Raw genomic sequence first — 24,476 nt, forward strand, 5'->3', positions numbered from 1 at the left:
AACCAGGAAGAGACTGACTTGTTATTTCTCCTTTCTGTCACACCGACTTTGTCTCAACAAAAGCAATAAAGAATAAGCAATAGATGGAGAACAAAGAGAAACACTTTACAGAAGGATTTTTGTGAAGTTCATTTCTGGACAGACAGCAGATCTTTGATTCTCATTGTGATTCATTTTAGAAAACCGTCGTTCAGAAAGTGAGAGTAAAGTTTAGTTTGCGAGACTCAAGCGGTGAAAATGGCTTCAGCAGCTGAAGATGATTATATTTGTCCTGTTTGCTGTGACATCTTCAAGGTTCCTGTTCTTCTGTCCTGTAGTCACAGTTTCTGTAAAGAGTGTCTACAACAGTTCTGGAAAACTAAGGAAACTCAGGAGTGTCCTGTCTGCAGGAGAAGATCCTCAAATCATCAACCTCCAGTTAATCTAGCGTTAAAAAACTTGTGTGAGTCGTTCCTGAAGGAGAGAAATGAGAAACGTTCATCAGGATCTGAGGAGATCTGCAGTTTACACAGTGAGAAACTCAAACTCTTCTGTCTGGATGACAAACAGCCTGTGTGTTTCGTCTGCAGAGACTCAGAGAAACACACCAACCACACATTCAGACCCATCAGTGAAGTGCTTTCATCTCACAAGGTAAGACTAATGTCTCTCATTTCATAAATACAGTGCTAAACATAGAAACAGTATTATTTCTGTAAACAATAGACCTGTATTTATTTTTACTCAGACTAAATCTCTATGATTTTCTGAAAACCCCTCTGATGTTCAATAATAATAATAATAAGTTTATTTTATATTGCGCCTTTCTCAAACCCAAGGTCGCTTTACATAGTTGGAAGGCAAGGAAACACAACAACAAACAACCAAAACAATACTACAAAGACAGGTTATCTGGATGAAGCTATGAGTTTGGTGTGGAGAAATGTTCAGTAAACAAAAAGGTCTTAAGATGTGCTTTAAAGACGGGAAGAGAAGGACAGTCACGAAGAGGTTGTGGGAGGCGGTTCCAGAGTTTGGGGCCCAAGGCACTGAAGGACCTGCCACCCAGGGTGGAAAGTCTGAAGCGGGGGATGGTCAAGAGATTTTGGTCAGAGGATCTGAGTGAGCGGTAAGGAGTGTAAGGGGTCAGGAGGTCGCGGATGTAGGGGGGAGCAAGGTTGTGGAGGGCTTTGAAGGTGAGTAGTAGGACTTTGTATTTGATCCGGGATGAAACTGGTAGCCAGTGGAGAATGGGGGTGACGTGTGCTGATCGTCTGGTGTGGGTGAGGAGCCTGGCAGCCGAGTTTTGAATATATTGTAGCCTTTGAAGGGATTTAGCAGGGAGACCAAGGAAAAGTGAGTTGCAGTAGTCTAGACGGGACATAATGAACGAGTTAATCAAAGTCTGTGCATCACTAACAGAGAGGAAAGGTTTGAGGCGAGCAATGTTACGGAGGTGAAAGAAGGCAGTCTTAGTGAGTGATTTGATATGAGGATCAAAGCTTAGGGTGGAGTCAAGTAGAATGCCAAGGTTTTTAACAACGGGGGTAGGATGGACAGGTGAACCATCAATGTTAAGAGTGAAACTGGGAGATTTGGAGAGGATGCTTTTAGGGCCAATCAGCAGAATTTCGGTTTTATCTGTATTGAGTTTGAGAAAATTGTTTTGCATCCATAGTTTTAAATCAGAAAGGCAGTCAGTGAGGGAGCGTGGTGGAAGGTCAGGGGCAGAGGGAGTGGTTAAATAGAGTTGGATGTCATCTGCATAACAGTGGAAGTTAAGACCGTGGCTGCGTATAATCTGGCCAATAGGCAGGATGTATATGAGAAAGAGGAGGGGCCCAAGTACAGAACCCTTTGGGACACCACGAGTGACAGGGGACATGGAAGACTGATGTGGACCAAGTGTTACAAACTGCTTTCTGTTTGAGAGGTATGCCTGGAACCAATTGAGGGCTGTGCCAGAAACACCAATAGCAGACAGACGGGCTATTAGAACATTGTGGTTGATGGTATCGAAAGCAGCACTAAGGTCAAGGAGGATGAGAATGTTAAGTGAACCAGAATCAGCAGACAGAAGGAGGTCATTAGTTATACGTAGAAGGGCAGTCTCTGTGCTGTGACATGAACGGAAGCCAGATTGAAAAGGCTCATATAGGTCATGGTGATTGAGAAAGGTGTGTAGTTGTGAGGCCACCACTCTTTCCAATACCTTGGCCAGGAAGGGGAGGTTGGAGATAGGGCGGTAGTTTACTAGTGATGTAGGGTCGCAGTTCGGTTTTTTGAGGATGGGTGTGACTGCAGCAGTTTTAAGGGCAGCAGGCACATCACCAGAGTTGAGGCAGGTGTTTACAATCAATGCAATGGGTTCAGATAAGGATGTGATGCAGGCTTTAAGTAGAGGGGTGGGGGCAGGGTCAAGCTGACACGATGTAGAGTTGGACTTATTAATAATGTCAGTGATAGTGAGTGAGTCTATAGCGGTGAAATGAGAGAGCTGAGGGCCAAGAGAGGGAGGAGAAGCAGAGAGAGTGATAGCATTTGGGTTGAAACAGTGGTAGATTTGGCTAATTTTGTCATCAAAGAAGTGTAAGAAGGCCTGGCACTGCTCAGGGGTCTTAGGACAGGCGGTGACAGGGGGTTTAAGGAGTTTGTCCAAGGTCCTGAACAGGGTTTTAGGCCTGGACATGGAGGAGGTTATGAATGAGGAGTAATAGTTTGAGCGGGCAGCATTGAGGGCATCCCTATATGCCTGAGTATGTTCGGTGTAAAGCATGGAGTGAATTGTAAGGCCAGTTTTCTTATATAGCCGTTCAAGACGCCGGCCAGCGGCCTTAAGTTGCCTGAGCTCAGGGGTGAACCAGGGACATGTACGGTTTGCTGGTACAAGCCTAGTCCTGACAGGGGCTAAGCTATCAAGCAGGCTGGTCAGGGTGCCATTGTACATAGCAACCAAGTCATCCGCGGACAAGAGCTCGTCAAGGTCGAAAAGTGGCGAGGCCTGTATAGAGGCAGAAAACATGCTGTGGTCTATTGACATGATGTTACGACATGTAATATTTGTTTTCTCTGAGGAGGGAGGAGGGGTAATCATATGGAAATGGCATTCAATGAGCTTATGATCAGAGACACCAGAGATGGAACCAGAGACAGAGATGTCATTCAGACCAGAAGAGCAGAGCAGATCCAAAGTGTGGCCATGAGTGTGAGTAGGAAAGTCAACATGCTGTGTCAAACTAAAACAGTCCAATACAGAGTTAAACTCCGAGGTGTATGAACAATTAGTATCCACATGAATGTTAAAATCCCCTAACATAATCACAGCAGAACAAAGAGATGAAATGACAGTGAGAAGTTCATTCAGTTCAGACAGAAAATTTACAGATGGTTTAGGGGGGCGGTAGATTGGCAATAGTAAGAGGGATGGAGTAGAAACAACTTTCACAGCAATATATTCAAATGATGTCACTTCAAATGGCCTAAGTTCTTTAACAGTCAGATCTGAGCGGTACACTACAGCCAACCCACCCCCTCTCCCTACAGATCTGGGTTTGGATAAGTAGCAGTAGCCAGGGGGGGTCAGCATGTTTAAATTAATGCAGTCACCAGGTTGTTGCCAGGTCTCTGAGAGACAAAACAAGTCACATTTTTTGTCCGCAATGATATCGTTTATTAGGGCCGTTTTGTTTGTGATTGAGCGCGCATTTAGGTGGCCAATGTTAAAGTTCTGGCATGATGACGAGGCAGGAGGTGGCAGCCTTGGAGGGTGACAAAGGTTGTCAAAGTTAATTCCCCTGGTCTTTGGCTGGTATCGTTGACAACGATCGGGCGTGTAAACATTTGGGATGTGAGCAACATGTCCATAGATGAGAGTCGGTTTTCTTTTGAAGCGATATACATAACGTGGACGACGAATAATTCCGAGTGAGCTGCAGAGTTTATACAGCGACGGGTCCAGGGGGGCGTGGCAGCGTAAAAGTTTGAGATCAGCAGGGGTGTAAACAGGCTCCATTAACAGATTACAAAAAACACACAGGCACAGCATAAAGCGAGCTGAGAGGACATTAATCAAGCTGCCAGCGGGAAACATGACACCGACACAGTAAGGTTGCCACAAGCGACACAGCAACACCACGCTAATGAATCATTCAAATCATCTTAAAAGTAACAGCATCTGCACATGTCATGGGTTATTAATATTTTCAATAATAATATGTGATTTATGACACCGAAAAGTGATTGATACTAACATACTTTCACTTTCTGTATTTGTATTTGCACAACCACAAATATCAGTGGCAAGGCCTTCTCTGCTGTGGTGTAGTGTTAAATACATTTATGGTGTAATTGCATATTGACTCCACTAGAGGGCCACCTTGTTTTATAATACTGTTGTTACCGGGAGTGAGTGAGATATACATGCACAGGCTGGTGAGCAGTTAGTCTCAGCCTCAGACGTCACGCCCACGGAACGTTGGCTAAAGGTCAGTGCCCGGTTGCATAAAGCACCTTAAGTGAAATTTTCCCTTAAGTTCGCCCTTATGTTTCCCTTAAACCTAAGGGTGTTGCAGAAAAATACCCTTAAGTGTTACTTAACGTTTTTTTTAAGTGAAACGTCATAAACACTTAGAATTTCCCTTAAATGCTGTTTTTTCACTTAAGTAATCCCTTAAAAAGCGTTAAGTGTTGCATAAAACCCCTTAACGGTCATTTCCCTAAGTATAACTTAAGGTTTGGAAAAAAAATAAGACGACATGGCTGAATTTATGGAACGAGCTGAAGATAATTATGTGCCAAGAATAATTTTTAGGGATAGGGAGAACCCTATTGTTGCATGAATACCGTTTTGATCGACGCGCAATATTTGACATCACTAACAAACTAGACGGCGCCCTTGACCGTGTCACAGATCGCAACCACTCTTTACCTGCGTTGTTACAACTGCTTATAGCACTGCGTTTTTTTGCAACAGACGATAGTGGGAGATGTTTTCCACGTTCATAAATCGTCTGTCAGCAGAGTGGTTCACCGGGTTGCGGGGGCTCTTTCCCGCTTGTGTTAGTGTTTTGCGTATCTATGGCAACAACAGACTTTTATAACGTGAATTCAGGATCGATGTCGTGAAACACTTAAATGTTTCCCTTACCTAAGAGAATCGTTTAAGAGATTATATGCAACACCCTTAAGTTATTCTCTTAGGTAAGGGGAAATCGCCCCTTAAGTGTCATACTTAAAGGGGTGGTTTACTGCTGTTTTTATTTGCATGATTGTGTTTATGGGGTGCAATATAACATGTCTTCGTTTTTTTTTTTTTTTAAGCCTTATTTTTCATAAATTTCGCCTTTATTGTAAGCCGCTTTCTCCTCTGTCCTTTGAACGACCGGTTGACTTCCTGATTCTATGAAACCACTCTCTCAGAAACAGGCAATGGGCTCAGATTGGTTAGTTGGGCCGGTGTGTTGTAATTGTCTAAACTGCGAAATGCACGTTGTCCGGAAACTTCACGCCCATCACCTTTACGGGCGAAAGCTGCATGTGCTCCTTCAATGTAAATAATAATGGTGTCAATACTGCCGTCAGTTTGAGCCAGAATCAGACCCAGAAAGAAGAGAGTCAAGCAGAACCTCCCCAAACACGGCTCTTACAAAACGCTTCTGAATGGTATTTTTTTTTTCAATTATTATTCTATTCTATTCTACTATTATTATATAATCATTTCGATACGCTGTTAGCCTACTTGAAAATGCCACTGCTGCTTGTTAGCTTCTGAGATACGGTTTTCTCCTGATTAAACATTTAATATAACTGTAACCGCTCAGTCTAATACTAGCAGCTACTGGAGTGGTTTAGCCCCGTAATGCTAAACGCGCTGTTTGTTTGCTTTCTATTACCATTGTCTTCGGTCTTAAGAATGTCCAGGCGTTTGTCTTGCTGATTATTGCATTTATTTGTTTCTACCGTTCAGAGGTAAATGTCCATTTATCCAGTTTCACAGGCAAATCATATTTGTATACAATTACATTGTCAACAATCAGTTTTCAGCCTATATGCGCCACAGCGGTCAAAAACCGTTTGCCCTTCCGGGCCAAACCCCCCTTCCTGTTGGCAGTTTGGATGCTTCTTTTATGCATTTGACCTCAGGTAACACTAGAGCGACACCCACTGTACAAAAACAGGAAACAACACCCAATATTGGAACAAGGAACGCCGGTGAGCGTAACCGGCCGCCAGCAGAGTTTTCTTTACCAGCGGAACTTTCTGTCCTACAAAACAGTTCCCCGGTTATCAACCTACTTTGTTTTGACCAGAGGTTTGTGTCCAAAAACTCTGATCAAATAGTTTTTCATCACCCACTGGTTTTTTCCGCACGAACTATTATTTTTCACCGATGGGAAACTGATGTCAAACAAAATACTTCCAACGAAAAAGAAGATAAGTCTAAATACACTTTAAGTTCATCAAGACTTTTAATAACTGTTCTCTTATTTATTGGAAATGTCGAGCTTAACCCGGGGCCTGACTCAAATATTTTAACAACCTTAGGCATATTGCACCTGTGGGGATTGTATGCATATGCAAATTATATTAGATATTTTACTGCATTATCACAACCACAGTGTACGGGTATGCCTATAACTTGGGGCTGTTTTCCCCATTCTACAATTTTAGCTCCGGCTACTTTTATTCCTCCACCTTTCCCGATTTTATCTTCTGACTCTGATGCACCTTCTTTTAACCCTATAGTTAAAACCGCTAAAATTCAGAGAACACCCTTTTCAAGAAATAGCCCAGCTAACCTAGGTCAACTTGGTAGCACCAGAGGCTTTAAAATCTGCCACTTAAACATCCGTAGCCTTGTTCCTAAATTAGACGAATTTAAAATCTTGCTTGCGCAATCAAAAGCACATGTAATGGCTATCTCTGAATCATGGCTGACCCCCAATATTCCTGATTCTTTTCTCTCAATCGAAAATTATGAATTGTATCGTAAAGACCGCACTAGTAAGATCGGTGGCGGAGTGGCTTTCTACGTGAGTCGGAATTATGCACATGTTATATCAAATTCTGAAACCGAAACTGAAACTTTAAAACTTATCGTACACTTCACTCCGCAACATGCAATTACTATCATTCTCACCTATAAACCACCTAATGTGAGTGAAAGTGTTTATCTATCTCAGCTTTCTGACCTAATTAAATCTGTTACAACAAAAGAGCTTGTAATTCTAGGCGATATCAACCTTGATTGGGACGATAAGTCATCAAAGACTTTGAAGGCTACTGCACTGAAACTTGGATTGTATCAATTAATCAAGGAACCAACGAGAGTTAGCAAAACTCGCAGTTCCATTTTGGATCTCATTTTTACAAATCAGCCCTCAAAATACGCAATGTCTGGTGTTATAGAGGTGGCTATTTCAGATCATTCACTAATTTATGCAGTTAGACGAATTTTAAAACCTAAAAAAGCACATGCTCCCCACTCTGCCCCTAAAATACCAACTTCAAAATTATCACAATTTAATGCTGATTTAAGTGCTACTGACTGGAATGATGAGCTGTCATTACAAGATCCTGAACAACTCTTAATGCAGTTTCATTTTAAACTACAGACAATACAGAACAAATATACTACTACTAGCAAGGTCCGACCTAGGAAAAATAAATTACCTTGGATGAATACTGCATTATTTCAACTCCTTAAATTGAAGGCCACTCTTCTTAAATTATATAGATTAAATCGAACACCTGAGACTAAAAATAATTTCATACAAATTAGAAATAAAAGTACTCTCGAGCTACGTAAAGCTAAGGCAGACTATTTTAAACAGCAAATTACACAAACTGCTAATAACCCAAAAACACTATGGCAGACCCTTAAGACCATTACTGGTGAAAATGAATCTAAGAAGAAAAATAATGCTAACATTCAAATTTCCTTACGGGGTACTCTGATCTCTGATTCAGAAAAAATTGCATGTGCTTTTAACGATTATTTTATATCATCAGTTAAAGAATTAGCTATGCATTTCGCCACTCCCTCCTTGCCCTCACCACTTCTCTACTCAACATCTGACCAGTTCTCTTTTTCGGAGATAACACAGAATGAGGTGATACAAGTACTACACACGTTAAAAAATTCTCATGCCCATGATATTTACGGTTTAAACACCATATTTTTAAAGACTCACGCTAATAGCCTGATACCTCTCTTTCTACATCTAACCAATCTCTGTATCAGGCTTTCCATCTTTCCTACTGAGTGGAAAGCAGCACAAGTTATTCCAATTTTTAAATCTGATGATCGCACTCTTGTTTCTAACTACAGACCAATTGCAATACTGCCAGCAATGTCTAAGCTCCTGGAAAAAGTCCTGCATAACCAGCTAAGTGCATACCTTGAATCAAATAACTTGCTTAGTGACTGTCAACACGGTTTTCGTGCAAAGAGATCTACTATGTCCGCACTACTTCTCTTCACTGAACAAATACGTGACTCTCTTAATAAAGGTCACATCACGGGAGCTATTTTTATTGACCTTCGCAAAGCTTTTGAAACTGTAAACCATCAGATCTTGCTGTACAAACTTCACTCATTCGAACTGTCCCCGTCAGTGATTGAAATGCTTTCCTCATATCTGACAAACAGATCGCAGACAGTCAATTTTAATCATGTCCTGTCGCAGCCTTTAGGCTGTAATATGGGCGTTCCCCAAGGCAGCATTCTTGGACCCCTACTTTTTCTTTTATATATTAATGATTTCTCACGTGTCTGCAGACATTCAAAATGTTTATTATATGCGGATGATACTGTTATTTTTCTTTCGGATCCACATCCAAATGTCATAAACTCGAAATTATCATCTGATCTTGATCTCTTACATGACTGGTTGAAAAAGAACCATCTGACCATTAATGTAAAAAAAACTGAATGCATGTACTTTCACTCACCCAGAAAAAGTTTTTCCTTTATCAATCATATTACATTTGCAAACCAAAATCTTGTTGTCACAAAGAACTATAATTATCTTGGTGTTTTACTGGACACACATCTTACATACCAAGAACATATTCTCAAATTAACAAAAAAGCTCAATCAGAATCTCTACGTTTATAATAAGATAAGGTCATATCTTTCTTTCTCAATCTCTGAACTTTACCTACATGCTATTGTGTTCTCAACAATGTCTTACTGTTTGCCAATCTGGTCTCTCACCACAAAGGACATTACTGAACCAATAGCACGACTATACTACAGAGCACTCAAGATTCATAGCAACCTCCCAAGATGGTCTCATCACTGCAATGCCCTAACTCGTACAAAAGCTTTGACTTTCCAGAATTATATAAACAACCAAGCCATTACAGTTTATTTTCAGATTAAAAATAGCACTTCACCAGCACTTACAGATCTTTTTCCAAAACGCAGGATGAGAACACAACGTCTCACTAGGTCAGTCTCACAGGAACTCATTCCAATCCCCTCACACAAGAATAACTATGGTAAGAAATCCTTTTTCCATACTTACACCAAAATCTGGAATGACATTCCCTATCACATACGAACATTACCATCCATCACACATTTCAAAAAGTCATATAAACTATTTCTCCTGGATAGTCATACTTGCACACATTAATTTGTTTATAGATACGTCTTTATGTATTTTACTGCTGTATTGGTCTGTACTTTGTTCAGTGTATATTTATGTCTTGTAAAAAATGTATTGAGTCTGTTCATTGTTCTATGTTGCTGCAGAACAGGAACCTGCTGTAAACCAGTTGCTTAAACTGAGCCAGGCCCGTTTGACGGTGACTTAACTGTTACTTTTAACTTTCCTGTATAATAAATGAAATGAAATGAAATGAATATATAAATACACAAACACCACATTTGGCTCTTATACACCGGCCCCTAATTGTTAATGACCAACAGCCATTACAATTTAACAAAAAACAAAAAGAGAGCCAAAATGCTACAATCCATCAAAGTACAGTCAAACCCAGCATGAACAAACATATTTATACTCCATGCAGCAAACAGAGCTTTGTCACTGGCCTTTCCATAATGTTAGATTTAGTCTGTATTCTTACAGACCGCACAAGCCCATGTTTGTCGGGAAAAACCTCCAGAACCTTGCCGAGTGGCCAAGAGCCACGAGGAGCTGAAGAATCCATTATTACCACAATGTCCCCAGCCATCAAACTCCTCTTCTTTTGATTCCATTTTTGCCTCTCTTGAAGCAAAGGCAAGTACTCTCGCATCCATCTCTTCCAAAAAAGATCCGAGAGGTACTGTACCTGTCTCCAACGTCTTCTCCCATATTGGTCGTGCGGATTGAACACTCCAGGTGGCAAAGCTGGTTTACCCTTCAGAAGAAGAAGATGGTTTGGAGTAAGAGGTTCCAGGTCGCTGGGATCATCCGAGAGCTTAGTAATAGGCCGATCGTTCAAAATGGCCTCCACTTCACAGAACACCGTATGAAGTCCATCATCATCCAATGTCTGCTGACGTAAGACAGAAGTCAAAACCCTTCGCACCAGGCGGATCATCCGTTCCCACACGCCACCATGGTGTGAACCAGCTGGTGGATTAAAACTCCACCGGATTCCAATCTGCGACATGGCTCCTTGAATCGTATCCTGATTCAAATCAACGAGAGCCTTCTTGAGTTCCCTCTCCGCCCCAATGAAGTTGGTACCGTTGTCTGACCTCAGATGTTCCACTTGTCCTCTCCTGCTGATAAAACGCCGCAAAGCATTGATGCATGCATCCGTTTCCAGGGATACTGCCACTTCCAGATGGATGGCCCTGCTTGCCATACAGGTAAATATAACTCCGTACCGCTTACAAGTCGATCGTCCCCTCCTTACTTCAACTGGTCCAAAGTAATCTACTCCTGTGTTCGTAAATGGCGGTAGATCAGGAAGGATTCTCACCTTTGGGAGGTCTGCCATCTTTTGTTCCACTGCTCTTCCGTTGTACCGTCTACAAAAGCCGCATTCAGCAATAACCTTCCTAACTGCTGAATTGGCTTTGGTGATCCAAAACCTCTTCCTCACTTTAGACAGTGTATGAGTCTGTCCACCATGTCCCAGAGTCTGATGTACGTGCTTAAGAATAAGCATGGAGACATGCTGATCCTTGGCGAGAATGAGGGGATGTTTGACTTCCTCAGGCATCGCTCCTCTGTTCAACCTTCCTCCAACTCTTAAGAGTCCCTCCTCCACCATTGGATCCAGTCTATATATGGAACTCCGTCTACTCACTGCTGCTTTCCCCGATAGCAGAACCGAAATCTCCTCCTTGAATCTCTGTTGCTGGCAATAACGAATGATGGCAATCTCAGCTTCTAATTGATCTTCCAGTGTCAGAATTCCACTCCTAGATGTCACTGTGCCCCGTTGTCCTTCAGTGTTGTTCAATCCATCCTGACTGGTTTCCTCTGGATGATCGGCCACAGCAGCCTCCAACTGCCCCTTCGGGCGCCCCTTTGATAACAATATAACCTTTAACCTAAGAAACCAGGCAACTGCTGTCTTCAGCCTCCTCCAGTCAGAGAAATAAGCAATGAGCTGGTCAGTAGGACTAGACACGACACACACATTGATGGCATTTACTGTAGTCCCTTTCCTCACCTCTGGGTCATTTAAGTCCAATGACCATTCAGACACAGGTTTAGGCCAGTCTTCCTCCTGCTGCCAAAGAAATAAAGGACCTCCTAGCCACGTGCTTTTCTTCAGAAAATCAGAGACGTTCAGACCCCTCGATGCATCATCCGCTGGATTATCTTTAGAACCAATGTGTCTCCACTGTGAGGGTTCAGATATTTCTCTGATGGTCGAGATTCTGTTGGCCACAAATGTGTGGAAGCGCCTGTCCTCGTTGCTAAGGTACTTTAACACCGAAGTGCTATCAGTCCAGAATACTGACTCCTCCAACTGGAAATCCAATTCCTCTTTTAACATTGAGTCCACTCTGACAGCAAGGACAGCCGCTGTCAATTCCAGTCGGGGAATAGTTACAACCTTCAGTGGTGTCACTCTGGCTTTACCAAGCAGAAATGTGACCTGAATGTTGTTTTCCTGATTTAACATCCGAATGTAGGTTACCGTCCCGTATCCACCTTCACTGGCATCGGCAAAGTGATGTAGTTGCGCATGCCTGATCTCTCCAAAATACACTGGCTTAATGCACCTATCCACCTTAAATGCAGTCAGCAGCTCCAGGTCTTTCAACCACCTTTTCCATTTGCACAAGATGTCCTGTGGCAGAGCATCATCCCATGAACAATGCCTCCGACAGAGTTCTTGCTGCATCACTTTAGCAAGCAAAGTGACAGGTGCCAGTAACCCAAGCGGATCGTACACTGAGCTGTTAACTGACAACATACCCCTTCTTGTTAGAGGCTGTTGTTTTATCTCCATTCTGAACCTGAAAGAGTCAGTCTCCACGCACCATTGCAGACCCAAAGCTCTTTCTACTGGAAGTGTATCTTGGTCTAGATCCAACTCCTTAAGGTCCTTAGCCCTCTGATCTTCGGATATGGCTTGCAAGATGATGCGACTGTTGCTTAGCCATTTCTCTAAGATGAAGCCTCCCTTTCGACACAGAGCAATTAGATCTCTTACCATATGGATAGCTTGTTCATCTGTGGCTGAACTCCTCAAGCAGTCGTCCACATAAAAATTATGCTTGACACATTAAAGAACTTCAGCTGAAAACTCAGAATTGTTATCATCAGCAGTTCTTCTAAGTGCGTAGCTTGCACAACTGGGGGACGAAACAGCGCCAAACAGGTGTACCGTCATCCTAAACTCCACAAAATCCTTACTGATGTCTCCATCTGGCCACCAGAGAAAGCGGAGAAAGTCTCTATCTCCCTCAGCCACCCTCACCTGATGGAACATGGCCTGAATATCACCCATGAAAGCTACGGGTTCCCGTCTGAAGCGAGTTAGAACTCCTAACAGCGAGCTGGTAAGGTTAGGACCCTGCAAGAGCTCACCATTTAACGAGACCCCTTTACAAGTGGCTCCACAGTCGAACACCACACGAAGGGAACCTTTTCTCGAATGGTGGACACCATGGTGAGGAATATACCACACCTTTCCGCTCTCACAATGCTGTTGCTGCTGAGGTACTTGCTCTGCATAGGTCTTACCAATTAGATTGTTCATATACCCTGTATACTCTTGGTGCAAGTGTTTATCTTTAAGGAACCTTTTCCTCAAACCCTCGATCCTCTGCTTAGCCACTGCCAAATTGTTGGGGAGATAGACCTCCTTGTTCCTGAAGGGCAATTTCAAACAATATCTTCCATCTTGAAGTATTGCCGAGCGCTCCATAGTTTCAAGAAACCTACAATCTTCTCTGGACATTTCCTTCTTTTCTATATTCCTTTCGTTGAAATCATGATTGTATTGAATGGTCAGCATCTGTTCCAGTTTGCCCACAGATATCCTGTTCACCATAGCAGCGGGAAGATCCTCCTCCAATGCCCCGCTGTTACCATTCAGCGGACCACTAACAACCCATCCTAGCACCGTCCTAACAGCGTATGGGCCATTCCCGCAGCTGTTGACGACCTCCCAAGGTTCTAATACCTTGGGAGCATTGGTTCCGATTAAGAGATCAACATTCGCTTTTATGCTTGGGACGTGTACCTTTGACAAGTACGGCCAGCTAGCCAGGTCTTCAGGCGTTACCCTGTTATCCAAAGTAACTGGCATTTTCTTTTGTGTAAGAACCTTCGGGAGCATATAGAAGCCATTGCTGTCCAGATCAGATACCTCCAAACCAGTCAACGAGAAGGCTGGAACAACAGTTTCTTGCCCCATGGTGCGTAATAAGAAATTAGTTCTTCTGCCTGTAATATTCAGCTTCCGCATTAGATCTTCCGTGCAGAACGTGGCTGAACTTCCAGGGTCCAGAAAAGCATAGGTGTTTATGATGCAATTTCCCTTCGCAGATTTCACCTTAACAGGGAGAATGGACAGAACGCACTGGTCCTTACCGGCCCCTGTATGTCCACATGTTTCCTGCGAAGTTGGCCGGTTATGATATGGCTCCTCTGTAGTTTGCCTTTTGATATGCAGCACGGTGGGATGAGTTTGGCCACAAACTTTGCATGTCAAACGCCTGTCGCAATCCCTGCTCATGTGACCATGACCTAAACATGCAAAGCAAACTCCCTTTTCCCTCAAAAAAGAAATCTTTTCTTTGTGCTTCTTTCCACTGAACTGTTTGCACTCTTCCAACAGGTGACTACGAGCACAGCAAAGGCATCCAGCTTTCCTTTCTTTCCCCGGAGGCAATATTGGCTCTTTTTCCCCCTCCAACAAGTGCCTAGATGTTACTGTGGTGGCAACGATATTTCCAGTCACTCTGTTCCTAGGCTGGAATTTTAACCTGGCGAGAGTCTTCATACCAGCGACACCGGGTGGTGAATCCTGTATGTTGCCAAACAGAGGGTCAAACAGGGGAAAGAATACTAACACGACTGAACTTAACCAAATCCTCGAAATGAGCTCTATGTTTAGTTCTTTCCATAATGTCATGAGCCCTTGTCCTCCATTGCTCTCTCATTCTGAATGGCAGCTTTGCAATAATGGCTCTCATGTTAACAGGCATATCCAGTTCCTGCATGTACTGGAGCTCCTCCATCACATTACGGCAGCCACGCAAAAATAAGGAGTAAGCTTGAAGTGCCTTTACATCCTCAGCTCGTATTGGTCGCCAGGTCAAAGCCCTTTCAATATAAGCTGTTGCAATTTTATACTGATTGCCAAAGTGCTCCTGTAGAAGACCCTTTGCCACTACATGGCCACGCCCAGGATCCATATGTTGGCAGCTATGCACAAGTTCTTGCGGCTGTCCTCTTGTAAATTGTTCCAAATAGTACAAACAATCTGCATTTCCTGCTTTCCCCTCCACTCCTTGCTCAAAAGCCTTAATAAATGTTCTGTATTGTAGAGGGTCACCTTCAAAGATGGGAATGTCTCGTGGTGGCAGAGACAATGAACGCTGCTGCTGCACTAAAGTGGCCGATATTTCATTTTGCCTGCGCATGATATTAAGTATGTCTCCAGGTGGATCTTGACAGAGCTGAGATCCTAGCGTTCCTTCCACGTCCCTTGTTGTTGGTTGGCATTGGGAATAATTCAACGTTCCCAACGTATTGCTTTCAACCCATTGGTCAGTTACCTTTCGTCGCACGTCCATTGATAGTTGTTTATGCGGTGGAAATGACAAATTTGTCATGTCATTTTGTTGTTTTGATTTCTCTGCTCGAGGCTGATATTCCCTTGCCATAGGGTTTAAAACATTAACAGTTTCCTTTTGGAGGTAGGAATTCATACCATCTGACAATGCCCGAGAAGAACCTTTCAGATCAGCGGCCTGTAATACTGCCAGCTTAGCATTGGATGCAGCCAGTTCAGCCTCCAAACCAAGCTGCTGTCTTTTCCTCCTCAGCTGCTGCTCCTGTTCCTCTAAAGCATGTTGCCCCTTTAAAGCTGACACACGAGCTTCCAGCGCAGCTCTATTTGCCTCCGCTTTAATCCGTGCAGAGGATGTGGTATTTGATCTACCACTGTTAACACTCCTTTGATTTGAGCGCTTACTACCAACCTGGGAAACGCTGTCATTAGGATTCACATCATCAATACCATCAACATTTACCAAGTCATGACCTTCATTGCTTGAAACCCACTTTTTTGTATCAGCAATACATAAATCATTAAACAGCATTTTTGCTTTAAACCATATTTCATGTTTTTCCTTTTCCTCAAGTGGCAATAAACCCAACAAAGATTCATGCATGCATTTTGATTCATCACATACCTCAATCAATTCTCCAAGAGCACTCAGTATCTGCTTTTTATCACCCTTTTCTATCAGAGTTTGTATTGATTTTCTTAACACACTGGCTTTGTTAAGCTTAGCCTTTCTATCATTTTGCAACCTGTCCAATTTATCAGCAAGCGCCTTTGCAGTGAGCTTCACTGCCCGCTTTCCAGTTTGTGCTTGAGCACCGCTAGTCACACTACTGGATTTACCAGCTGTAACTTTAAGCGCACTAGTCCCGTTAACCCTCTGGGGTCTAAGGTGTTTTTGGGGTCCTTGAGATGTTTTGACATGCCCAGATATTTGTATTTTTTTTCAGTTGCTTATAAACATATTAATGGCAAAGGTGTAATTACACTCTATTTAGCATGAACATGGCTAGCATAATATGTGAGCAACATGTATGTACATGTTTGCATTTTTGAGAGAATATTATTTATGCGTGGTTATTCAAAAAACTCGAACTTAAATTGTCTGATATAAGACCACAAACGACCAACTTCACATATTCCCACAATACTTTTGACTAATGGATCTTGTCGGCTAGAGTATTTACTTCAAAATGATCTGAAAATCATCCGGGCTAATCGTTTAAATTAAACAATAGATTGATTTAAATTTTGTAAGACACTTTTTGTTTGGAAAGGCAATATGCAGGTGGGCGTGAATGATCCAACAAGGTCATGAATAATGTCCTCATTCACACCTGGAGACAAAGAAGGCCTGCTAATGCTGCATACTAATGAGCCTTAGGTGTCACTGTGGCTACAAGAAAAAATGCAAAGACAACACACACACATATATACATACATACATACATACATACATATATATACACCGGTATATATATATATATATATATATATATATATATATATATATATATATATATATATATATATATATATATATATATTACTACAGAATTGGAAACATCTTGAAAAAAGTGTATTTTTCCACAAACTGTATGCTTGCAAATTGTATAATATCCAAGGTAAACATTTCTAGTAATTGTGCAGTTAATTCTCATTCGTATTTTCAGAAAGTTTTGGATGTAGGCTATCCTCTCTCCAAATTTGTCACTAATAAAACACAAAAATAATTTATAGAGAAGGCTTATATTGACCTTTTAAGATTTTGTTTGCACCTTGTAAATTAGGTTTTGATGTGGCAGTAAAAACTTTATAAATAATCTATCCAAAACGAAATGTTGTCTTTCATATTTCGTCTGTAACATATGGTCTTTTATAATATATATTAGGGCATAAATGTTAATTTGCAGTTTAATATGTTGCTTATACAAATACATTTTATTTCAACGTATTCAGTCGATTTTTACTCATCTCAGTAGGCAATATAGTTTGCTAAAAGCGAAACTCGCGCGAGCTGTAGTAAACAACCGCATGCGCCGTGCATTCATTCAAACACAGAAACGTGATTCAAATTTAAACAGTCTTTTGCGGTTTACAGACACCATTTCATATCGCGATTAGAACAAAGCACTTACTGGTGATCTGCAGCTGGATCCGTTGTTCGGCTACTCCAGCACGTTTGAGGTAAAATTTCCAGGATTATCACGATATTATTATTCCTCACAGCGAGTGTGTTCTCCAGCTGTTGTGGGCGTTGACTAGTTTGCATTGTGTTGCTTCAGATTAGAATTTGAATAGCGCGCGCGCTGTCGATGGGCGTGTCACATTAGCGGAGTAATGAGCTGGCAGAAAAGATAATGAGGACGGCTGATCTCTCGCTCTTTATATATAGATTACATAAACAGAGAATATTTCTTTTAGTTTTGAATTAGATCATTTAAAACTACACACTTAAATGATTATAGAGATATATAGCTCATGTCTGAGTGAATAGTATTCACTGAGTTTTATTTGAGTTTAGAGACGTGCTTTAGAAAAAAAGTTCACGGAGACGGAGAGGCAGAAAGCACTCCCTGTTTACTTTCTTTATTTTACAAAAGCACAATGTTTTATTTCGATTGTAAGTGGACACATAAAAAAGTAGACATTTAACAGCTTATTTTTTCATATTTCTTAAGGCTGTATGACCAAAACTGACTGAGTATTTTAGGTCTATTTTGCTGCTATGTGAAAAAAAACGCGCAAATCACGCCGGCGTGATTGCCGACCCCAGGGGGTTAATGACCGACACTGCGTCACGCGCCTCCATGATAACGAGTCAGTCACTCAAAATTCGCCGTAACAGTCAGTGAAAGCTCTATTGTCCGTCTTATCTGGTTACCAATGCATTGGGTTTATTCTCTTTTATGTGTGCACACAATCAAATGGCCAAAAGTGTAGCGCTACACATACCTCTTGCGTTGGGCGCCTTGCGATGTTCCGGTGATCCGCTGCACGACAGCCGGCTTCAGCCTCGTAGCTCTTGCGCGTCCTTTCACAAACAGCTGACTGCCTCCACCAGCGTAGTTTTAATCCCCCGGCCAACAAAGCGGCGCATCCTTTTATGCCATCTCGTTGCGTCCCACACGATTCCAGCAAAGTTCCTTGTGAGCGAGGTTTTTGACTAAATGTAACCGCTCAGTCTAATACTAGCAGCTACTGGAGTGGTTTAGCCCCGTAATGCCCTGGCTGACGCACTGTTTGTTTGCTTTCTATTACCATTGGCTTCGGTCTTAAGAATGTCCAGGCGTTTGTCTTGCTGATTATTGCATTTATTTGTTTCTACCGTGCAGAGGTAAATGTCCATTTATCCAGTTTCACAGGCAAATCATATTTGTATACAATTACATTGTCAACAATCAGTTTTCAGCCTATATGCGCCACAGCGGTCAATAACCGTTTGCCCTTCCGGGCCAAACCCCCCTTCCTGTTGGCAGTTTGGATGCTTCTTTTATGCATTTGACCTCAGGTAACACTAGAGCGACACCCACTGTACAAACAGGAAACAACACCCAATATATAAATACACAAACACCACATTTGGCTCTTATAATAACATAATAAATGACTGAGTAATACCGCAGCTGAAGTTTGCTGTTGCGATTACATATCATTTGTTTAACTTTATACACGTTTGTCTTATACACACAAAATAGCATCGAACTAACTGGCTACTATAAACAAACAGCTTTGGCATTGGTTTACGTTCTTGATCAAATCGAAAAATTATTTCATAAAGTATACATGGAAAATACATTTACAAAATTAGTACATAATTACAAATTCAGGTTCAAAATGTGTGTACGCGTTTGTCATAGACACACGAAATAGCATAACTAAGTGGCCAGCGCTGGCATTTGTTTACGTCAGATAAAACTAAAACATTACGTCTGAAATTATACATGCAAATACATTTAAAATGATTAAGTACTTACAGGTTGTAGCCCAACAACGGCTGCCTCTGGGTTAGAACTGCTTCATGTTTTAGTAACAGTTGTTTAATCCCGGTGTTCTGTCGATGTAGCATACTTTGTCAGAATAGCATACCGGAAGTTGAGTTTTATAGCGGGATCTGTCAATTTAGCCTACTTTGTCAAAACTGCATACCATGTTTGTGAAGGGTATGCTTCTTTGATGGCCCCTGGTTTAATACAAATACAGTTTATAAAGGGGTATATTAATAAAAATACAGTTTATAAAGGGGTATGCTGTTTTGATGGCCCCTGGTTTAATACAAATACAGTTTATAAAGGGGTATATTAATAAAAAATACAGTTTATAAAGGGGTATGCTGTTTTGATGGCCCCTGGTTTAATACAAATGCAATTAGGTAATGTGTATATAATATGCGATATAATACACCAACACTTACCGCTTGTAATCTGGTATGCTGAAATGATGGTTTAAATTTAACGCATGCGCAATTCCACTAATTCCACTGCTGCGCATGCGCATTAACCGAAGGTATCCCATTCTGATGGGTATGGTGTTCCGTCAGAACACCGGCATTGAATTCGTGGAGATTCTGGAAGCTGTCTTCCGTAAAATGCGCAGCACAGAGAGCTAAATTACGATTGTAATTTTCAGGAACATAATCAAACATACATTTTAGCCATTGTTGACGAACTACAGCGTCCATAGGAAGCCCGAGCACAGAAGACCTGACAGCTGGGTGAAAATTTACATTACATTTACATTTATTCTTTTAGCTGACGCTTTTTATCCAAAGCGACTTACAATTGCTATATATGTCAGAGGTCGCACGCCTCTGGAGCAACTAGGGGTTAAGTGTCTTGCTCAGGGACACATTGGTGTCTCACAGTGGATTCGAACCCAGGTCTCTCACACCATAGGCATGTGTCTTATCCATTGCGCCATCACCACCCACAAAATAACACACTTTCGACGGCATGGCTAGCTCTCCACTATAACTCTTCCTCTTCGACAAAGCCGCAGAAATATGGCCACGCCCCTTTTTTTCCATATTCCGGAGGGAGGGTTTATGTAAATGTATGGGTTAGTTACGTATAAAACCCGGGAAGTATCTCGTTGTAGTCCCATTCGAGTAGTTTTTGTAGGCATTAAACTTCCTGATTTTTAAAAGACGATATCTCTGCTTACGTTGAACTTTCAGCGCAGCAACTTTGCAGATACTGTTCATGCACCAACAGCAACATTACACACTATTTAAAATGAAAAAAGTGAAATCGCAATCAACCACCCCTTTAAAGGAAAAACTTAAGGTGCTTTATGCAACCGGGCACTGATGCAGGTACACTTAACTGGAAACACTTCAGGAATGTCGAAGTCGTCATCTGATTGGTTAAATTTTATCGGATTTCCGTGGGGCGCGAGTGTCGCGTTTATTTTCGGTCCGCCGGGAAACAAAGCGCAGACGTGTGATTGCGGAAGAAAAACTGTTGTGTTTACATGAGTGACAATGAGCATTTATCAAGATCAGCTAAACGTAGGATTCTCAAAAGTATGCGAGGTTCACGGCATAGACTCTTTAAGAGATGTCCAGGAGTTTTGTTTGAGGCACTTAGTGGAGACAAAAAGAGATATTTTAGCCTGTTTGCCGACGGGATTTGGGAAGAGTATTATTTTTCAAGCCTGGTCGACCCGTTGTCAGCATTTAGAAGGATTCCCAGCAGATCCAATTTTACTAGTTGTGTGTCCCCTCCTATCTATTATGGAAGAACTGCGAAGGGGATATCAGCCACGTTTGCGGGCAAACAGAAAACAACAGACGCTGACATCGCAGCTGGCCGATTCAGTATTGTGTTATATTGTGGTAATGCAGACGCCATTGTTGTTATACGTGCACGAACAGATCAATGACTTACTGCTTGTTTTCTTCTCCTTCTTTGATTTTCTATGCTGACTGACTTGTTGCACGCCGGTCTGTTGTTGTGAGGACATTTCCACGCCCCGAAACGTGACGCTGAACGAAACGAACTGTAATTGGTTGTTTGACATGTCGGTCAAACGGCCTTATGGGCGGGCCTTGGCCAAAGAAAGCTGCTATGAATTCCAGACCTTCAGCCGTCAGTCGTTCAATAATACTCCGTTTCTGAACTTATAATCGGATTCGGAACGCAAGAGCCACTGCACACTAACGCACAAGCCGAACTCACTCGCTCGTTCCTCTCTAACTTACCCGAACTCACCGCATTAACCCTATAACTGCCGGTGCAAAATAAAAACAGCAATTTCACAACAATTATAGAGAGTGTGCGCTTACTAAAAGTTATTAATTCAGGTTGGACACCACTGAAGGCCTAGGTGTGAAAAGGACAAAACAAAGTATACAACTGCACGGATATAATAATTGCGAAATTGGCCATTGCAAAAAAAAAATCACACATTTGTTTGGTGAAAACATGATTTCTTGATGTTCATCCTTACCAAATTAATAATTAAAAATACATCTCTTGCCATTTTCGGGCACAAATGCTAACTGGGAATGATCCATTCAACATATAAATAATATAACAATAAAAACATCCAAACATACACTGTTTAAACCTCTTAAAGCTGCATAAGTTTCACAGATTTTCATCTTAACCTGTAGGAGGAATTTAATACAGCGCTGACGTCCCTACAAAACAAGCTCAAACATGGAGAAGAAATGAAGAAAAAGTGTGATGAAACAATTCAACACATCACGGTGAGGAAAGAGTTAAATACTCAACATTCACACACAGAGTGTATTACTGACATTAGTGGAGTGTGTGTTCACAGTGAATGTGATGTGATTTCAGTCTCAAGCTGAGCACACAGAGCGTCAGATTAAAGAAGAGTTTGAGAAGCTTCATCAGTTTCTCAGAGACGAAGAAGAAGCTGCAGTCACTGCACTGAGGGAGGAAGAGGAGCAGAAGAAGCAGAGGATGAAGGAGAAGCTGGAGGAGATGAACACACACATCTCAGCTCTTTCACACACACTCAGAGACATGGAGGAGATGATGAAAGACAACGACGTCTCGTTTCTAAAGGTGACAAATCAATCTGGCTTCATTCTCTGTGCAGAAAACAACTTGTATAGAGAGACTCATTGACAGTGAGAGTGTTTGATAAGATATTAAAATGTTTTTAAACTCTATATTTTCCAGAACTTTAACGCCTCAATGGAAAGGTAAGTGAGCTGCTCGTATCTCTTCTCTCAGTGGATCTGAACTCAAACTCACTGCAGTTCTGACTCCTGAATGTTCCTCAGAGTCCAGATCTCACAGCCGGATCCACGGATGAGTTCTGGAGCTTTGATTCCTGTGTCGCGTTATCTGGGTAACCTGCCGTTCAGAGTCGGGAAGAAGATGCTGGAAACTGTCCAACACAGTGAGTCTCAGCAGATCTGACACCAGTGCAGAAGATAGTGCAGATAGAAACACACACAACATAACATTTGATAGAAATATATTTAATAATCAATCGAATTACTAAGTGAATCTGAACTGCATTACAGGAAATCATCAGATCATACAGCGAACTCATAATGAAGTCTATTCCTCATGATCTATGTTTATAAATTAGGATACAATCGTGTTTGTTGAACACTGATATTAAACCTGGAGCCTCAATCCGTTCGGACAGACCAATGTTATGATCGTATAATTTATGATCTCTTTCAACAAAAGAAAAATGTTTTATATTTACATTTAAATACATCATATCTCATCCTCTAATCTGATGTTATTCTCTCTGCAGCGCCGTTGACTCTTGATCCAAACACAGCATCTCCTCATCTCACACTCTCTGCTGATCTGACCAGTGTGTCGGTCAGTGATGATGATAAAACACTTCCTGATAATCCAGAGCGGTTTGACTATTATCCATGTGTCCTGGGATCTGAGGGCTTTAACTCAGGAACACACTGCTGGGATGTGGAGGTTGGAGACAGTACAGGCTGGAGTCTTGGAATAACCACAGCATCAAACCAGAGGAAGGGAGCGGTTTTCTGTAACTCTAATGTCTGGTATGTGTGTTACATGAACAGCAAATACAGCTCACAATCCCCAGAGCAACCCGAGACTGTCTTTACTGTTAAACAGAAGCTCCAGCGTGTGAGAGTTCGGCTGGACTATGACGGAGGAACAGTGTCATTCTCTGATCCTGTAACTAAAGACTGTCTGTTCACATTCAGGAGATCCTTCACAGAAACTGTCTTTCCATTCTTATGTAATGCCTGCACAACTTCCCCCCTGAGGATCTTACCAGTTAAACTGTTTATTACAGCAGAAAATCACAGTTAAATCTGATTCTGCTTCTGGATTAATACAGTTTTGCAAATTATGCTTCAATAATAACACTGTAATCAAAGCATCTCATTGATCAATCACTTCACTGTAAAGTTAAGAACCAAATTAACCCTCGTGTCTCTTTAAGGACATGTTTGTCTCTTTCAGTTTTTTTTTTTTTAAATCATTGTTCCTGTGTTAATGCCAACTGCATACATTTTGGCAGAAGTGTGTATTTTTATTGGAATTTTCTTATTTCCTTTCTGCATTTCCTTTCATAAATCTCTGGGTACAAAACATATTTACTCTCAGGACCTCAAGGACACAAATGTCCGCATTGAAACCCATTAAAACGGCCAATTTGTTTTTATCACAGGGCCATTTAACTATAAAATGATGCAGTCTTTGTTAATAGACTTTTGTTCTGTTGGCAGGGCTTTAAAATAAAATAAAAGCATTTTTTTCTTTTTACGAGATGGTGCCGTTTTCTCAGGTTTGGTCTATAAAGCGAATACTCACTTTTTTCCTGTTTTCTGCTTCTGCATATTAGAGCCAATTGGATAAATTATTGTGTAATAATTGTGTTGGTGTTGCTGTGAGGTTTGTGTATATATACTAATTTTTATATGTGCATGTAATAGTTGATAAAGAAAAATGATTGTTATTAAAATTAAAATTAAATAAAAAATTACAATTATTATATGTTTAAATTCATGTTTACAATATGTAAGACAAGATAAAGTATTGACATATTTTAGTAAATCTTCTTGCCAGTGAAATCCTCATATGTTCATATGTATATTATCCTATAACTCGAGTTCAGAAACATGAACGTACAAGCAGCCGTTTATATGTAAGCAATAAGGTACTCGAGGCTAGTACTGTATCGTGAATAAGTCACGGGTGAAGGGCGTTGTTTATGGAAGTAAAATAATGCCAAATGTTTTTGAAATAAAAAAGCCTGTGTAATTGCACTATTTGAAAAAAATATGCATTGCTTTA

The 24,476-nt window shown here is 41.4% G+C and overlaps 1 protein-coding gene across 1 annotated transcript; it reads left to right on the plus strand.

Moving 5' to 3' along the window:
- On the plus strand, positions 1 to 24,476 carry LOC307007810 (zinc-binding protein A33-like). Its single transcript, XM_079630181.1, has 6 exons — positions 1 to 633; positions 21,815 to 21,910; positions 22,005 to 22,235; positions 22,353 to 22,375; positions 22,457 to 22,575; positions 22,945 to 24,476. Exons 1-6 carry the CDS (start codon positions 238 to 240, stop codon positions 23,487 to 23,489), a joined length of 1,410 nt encoding a protein of 469 aa, XP_079486307.1. The 5' UTR covers positions 1 to 237; the 3' UTR covers positions 23,490 to 24,476.

This window comes from Phoxinus phoxinus (genome assembly GCF_949152265.1).
Source record: "Phoxinus phoxinus genome assembly, chromosome: 12".
Taxonomy (NCBI): domain Eukaryota; kingdom Metazoa; phylum Chordata; class Actinopteri; order Cypriniformes; family Leuciscidae; genus Phoxinus; species Phoxinus phoxinus.

Bases quoted from the DNA above. Each gene is read 5' to 3' on its own strand.
- LOC307007810 (XM_079630181.1), top strand. From the start codon at position 238: ATGGCTTCAGCAGCTGAAGATGATTATATTTGTCCTGTTTGCTGTGAC. The intron at 21,911-22,004 runs GTGAGGAAAGAG...ATGTGATTTCAG, and splicing joins AAACAATTCAACACATCACG to TCTCAAGCTGAGCACACAGA. The intron at 22,376-22,456 runs GTAAGTGAGCTG...AATGTTCCTCAG, and splicing joins TTTAACGCCTCAATGGAAAG to AGTCCAGATCTCACAGCCGG.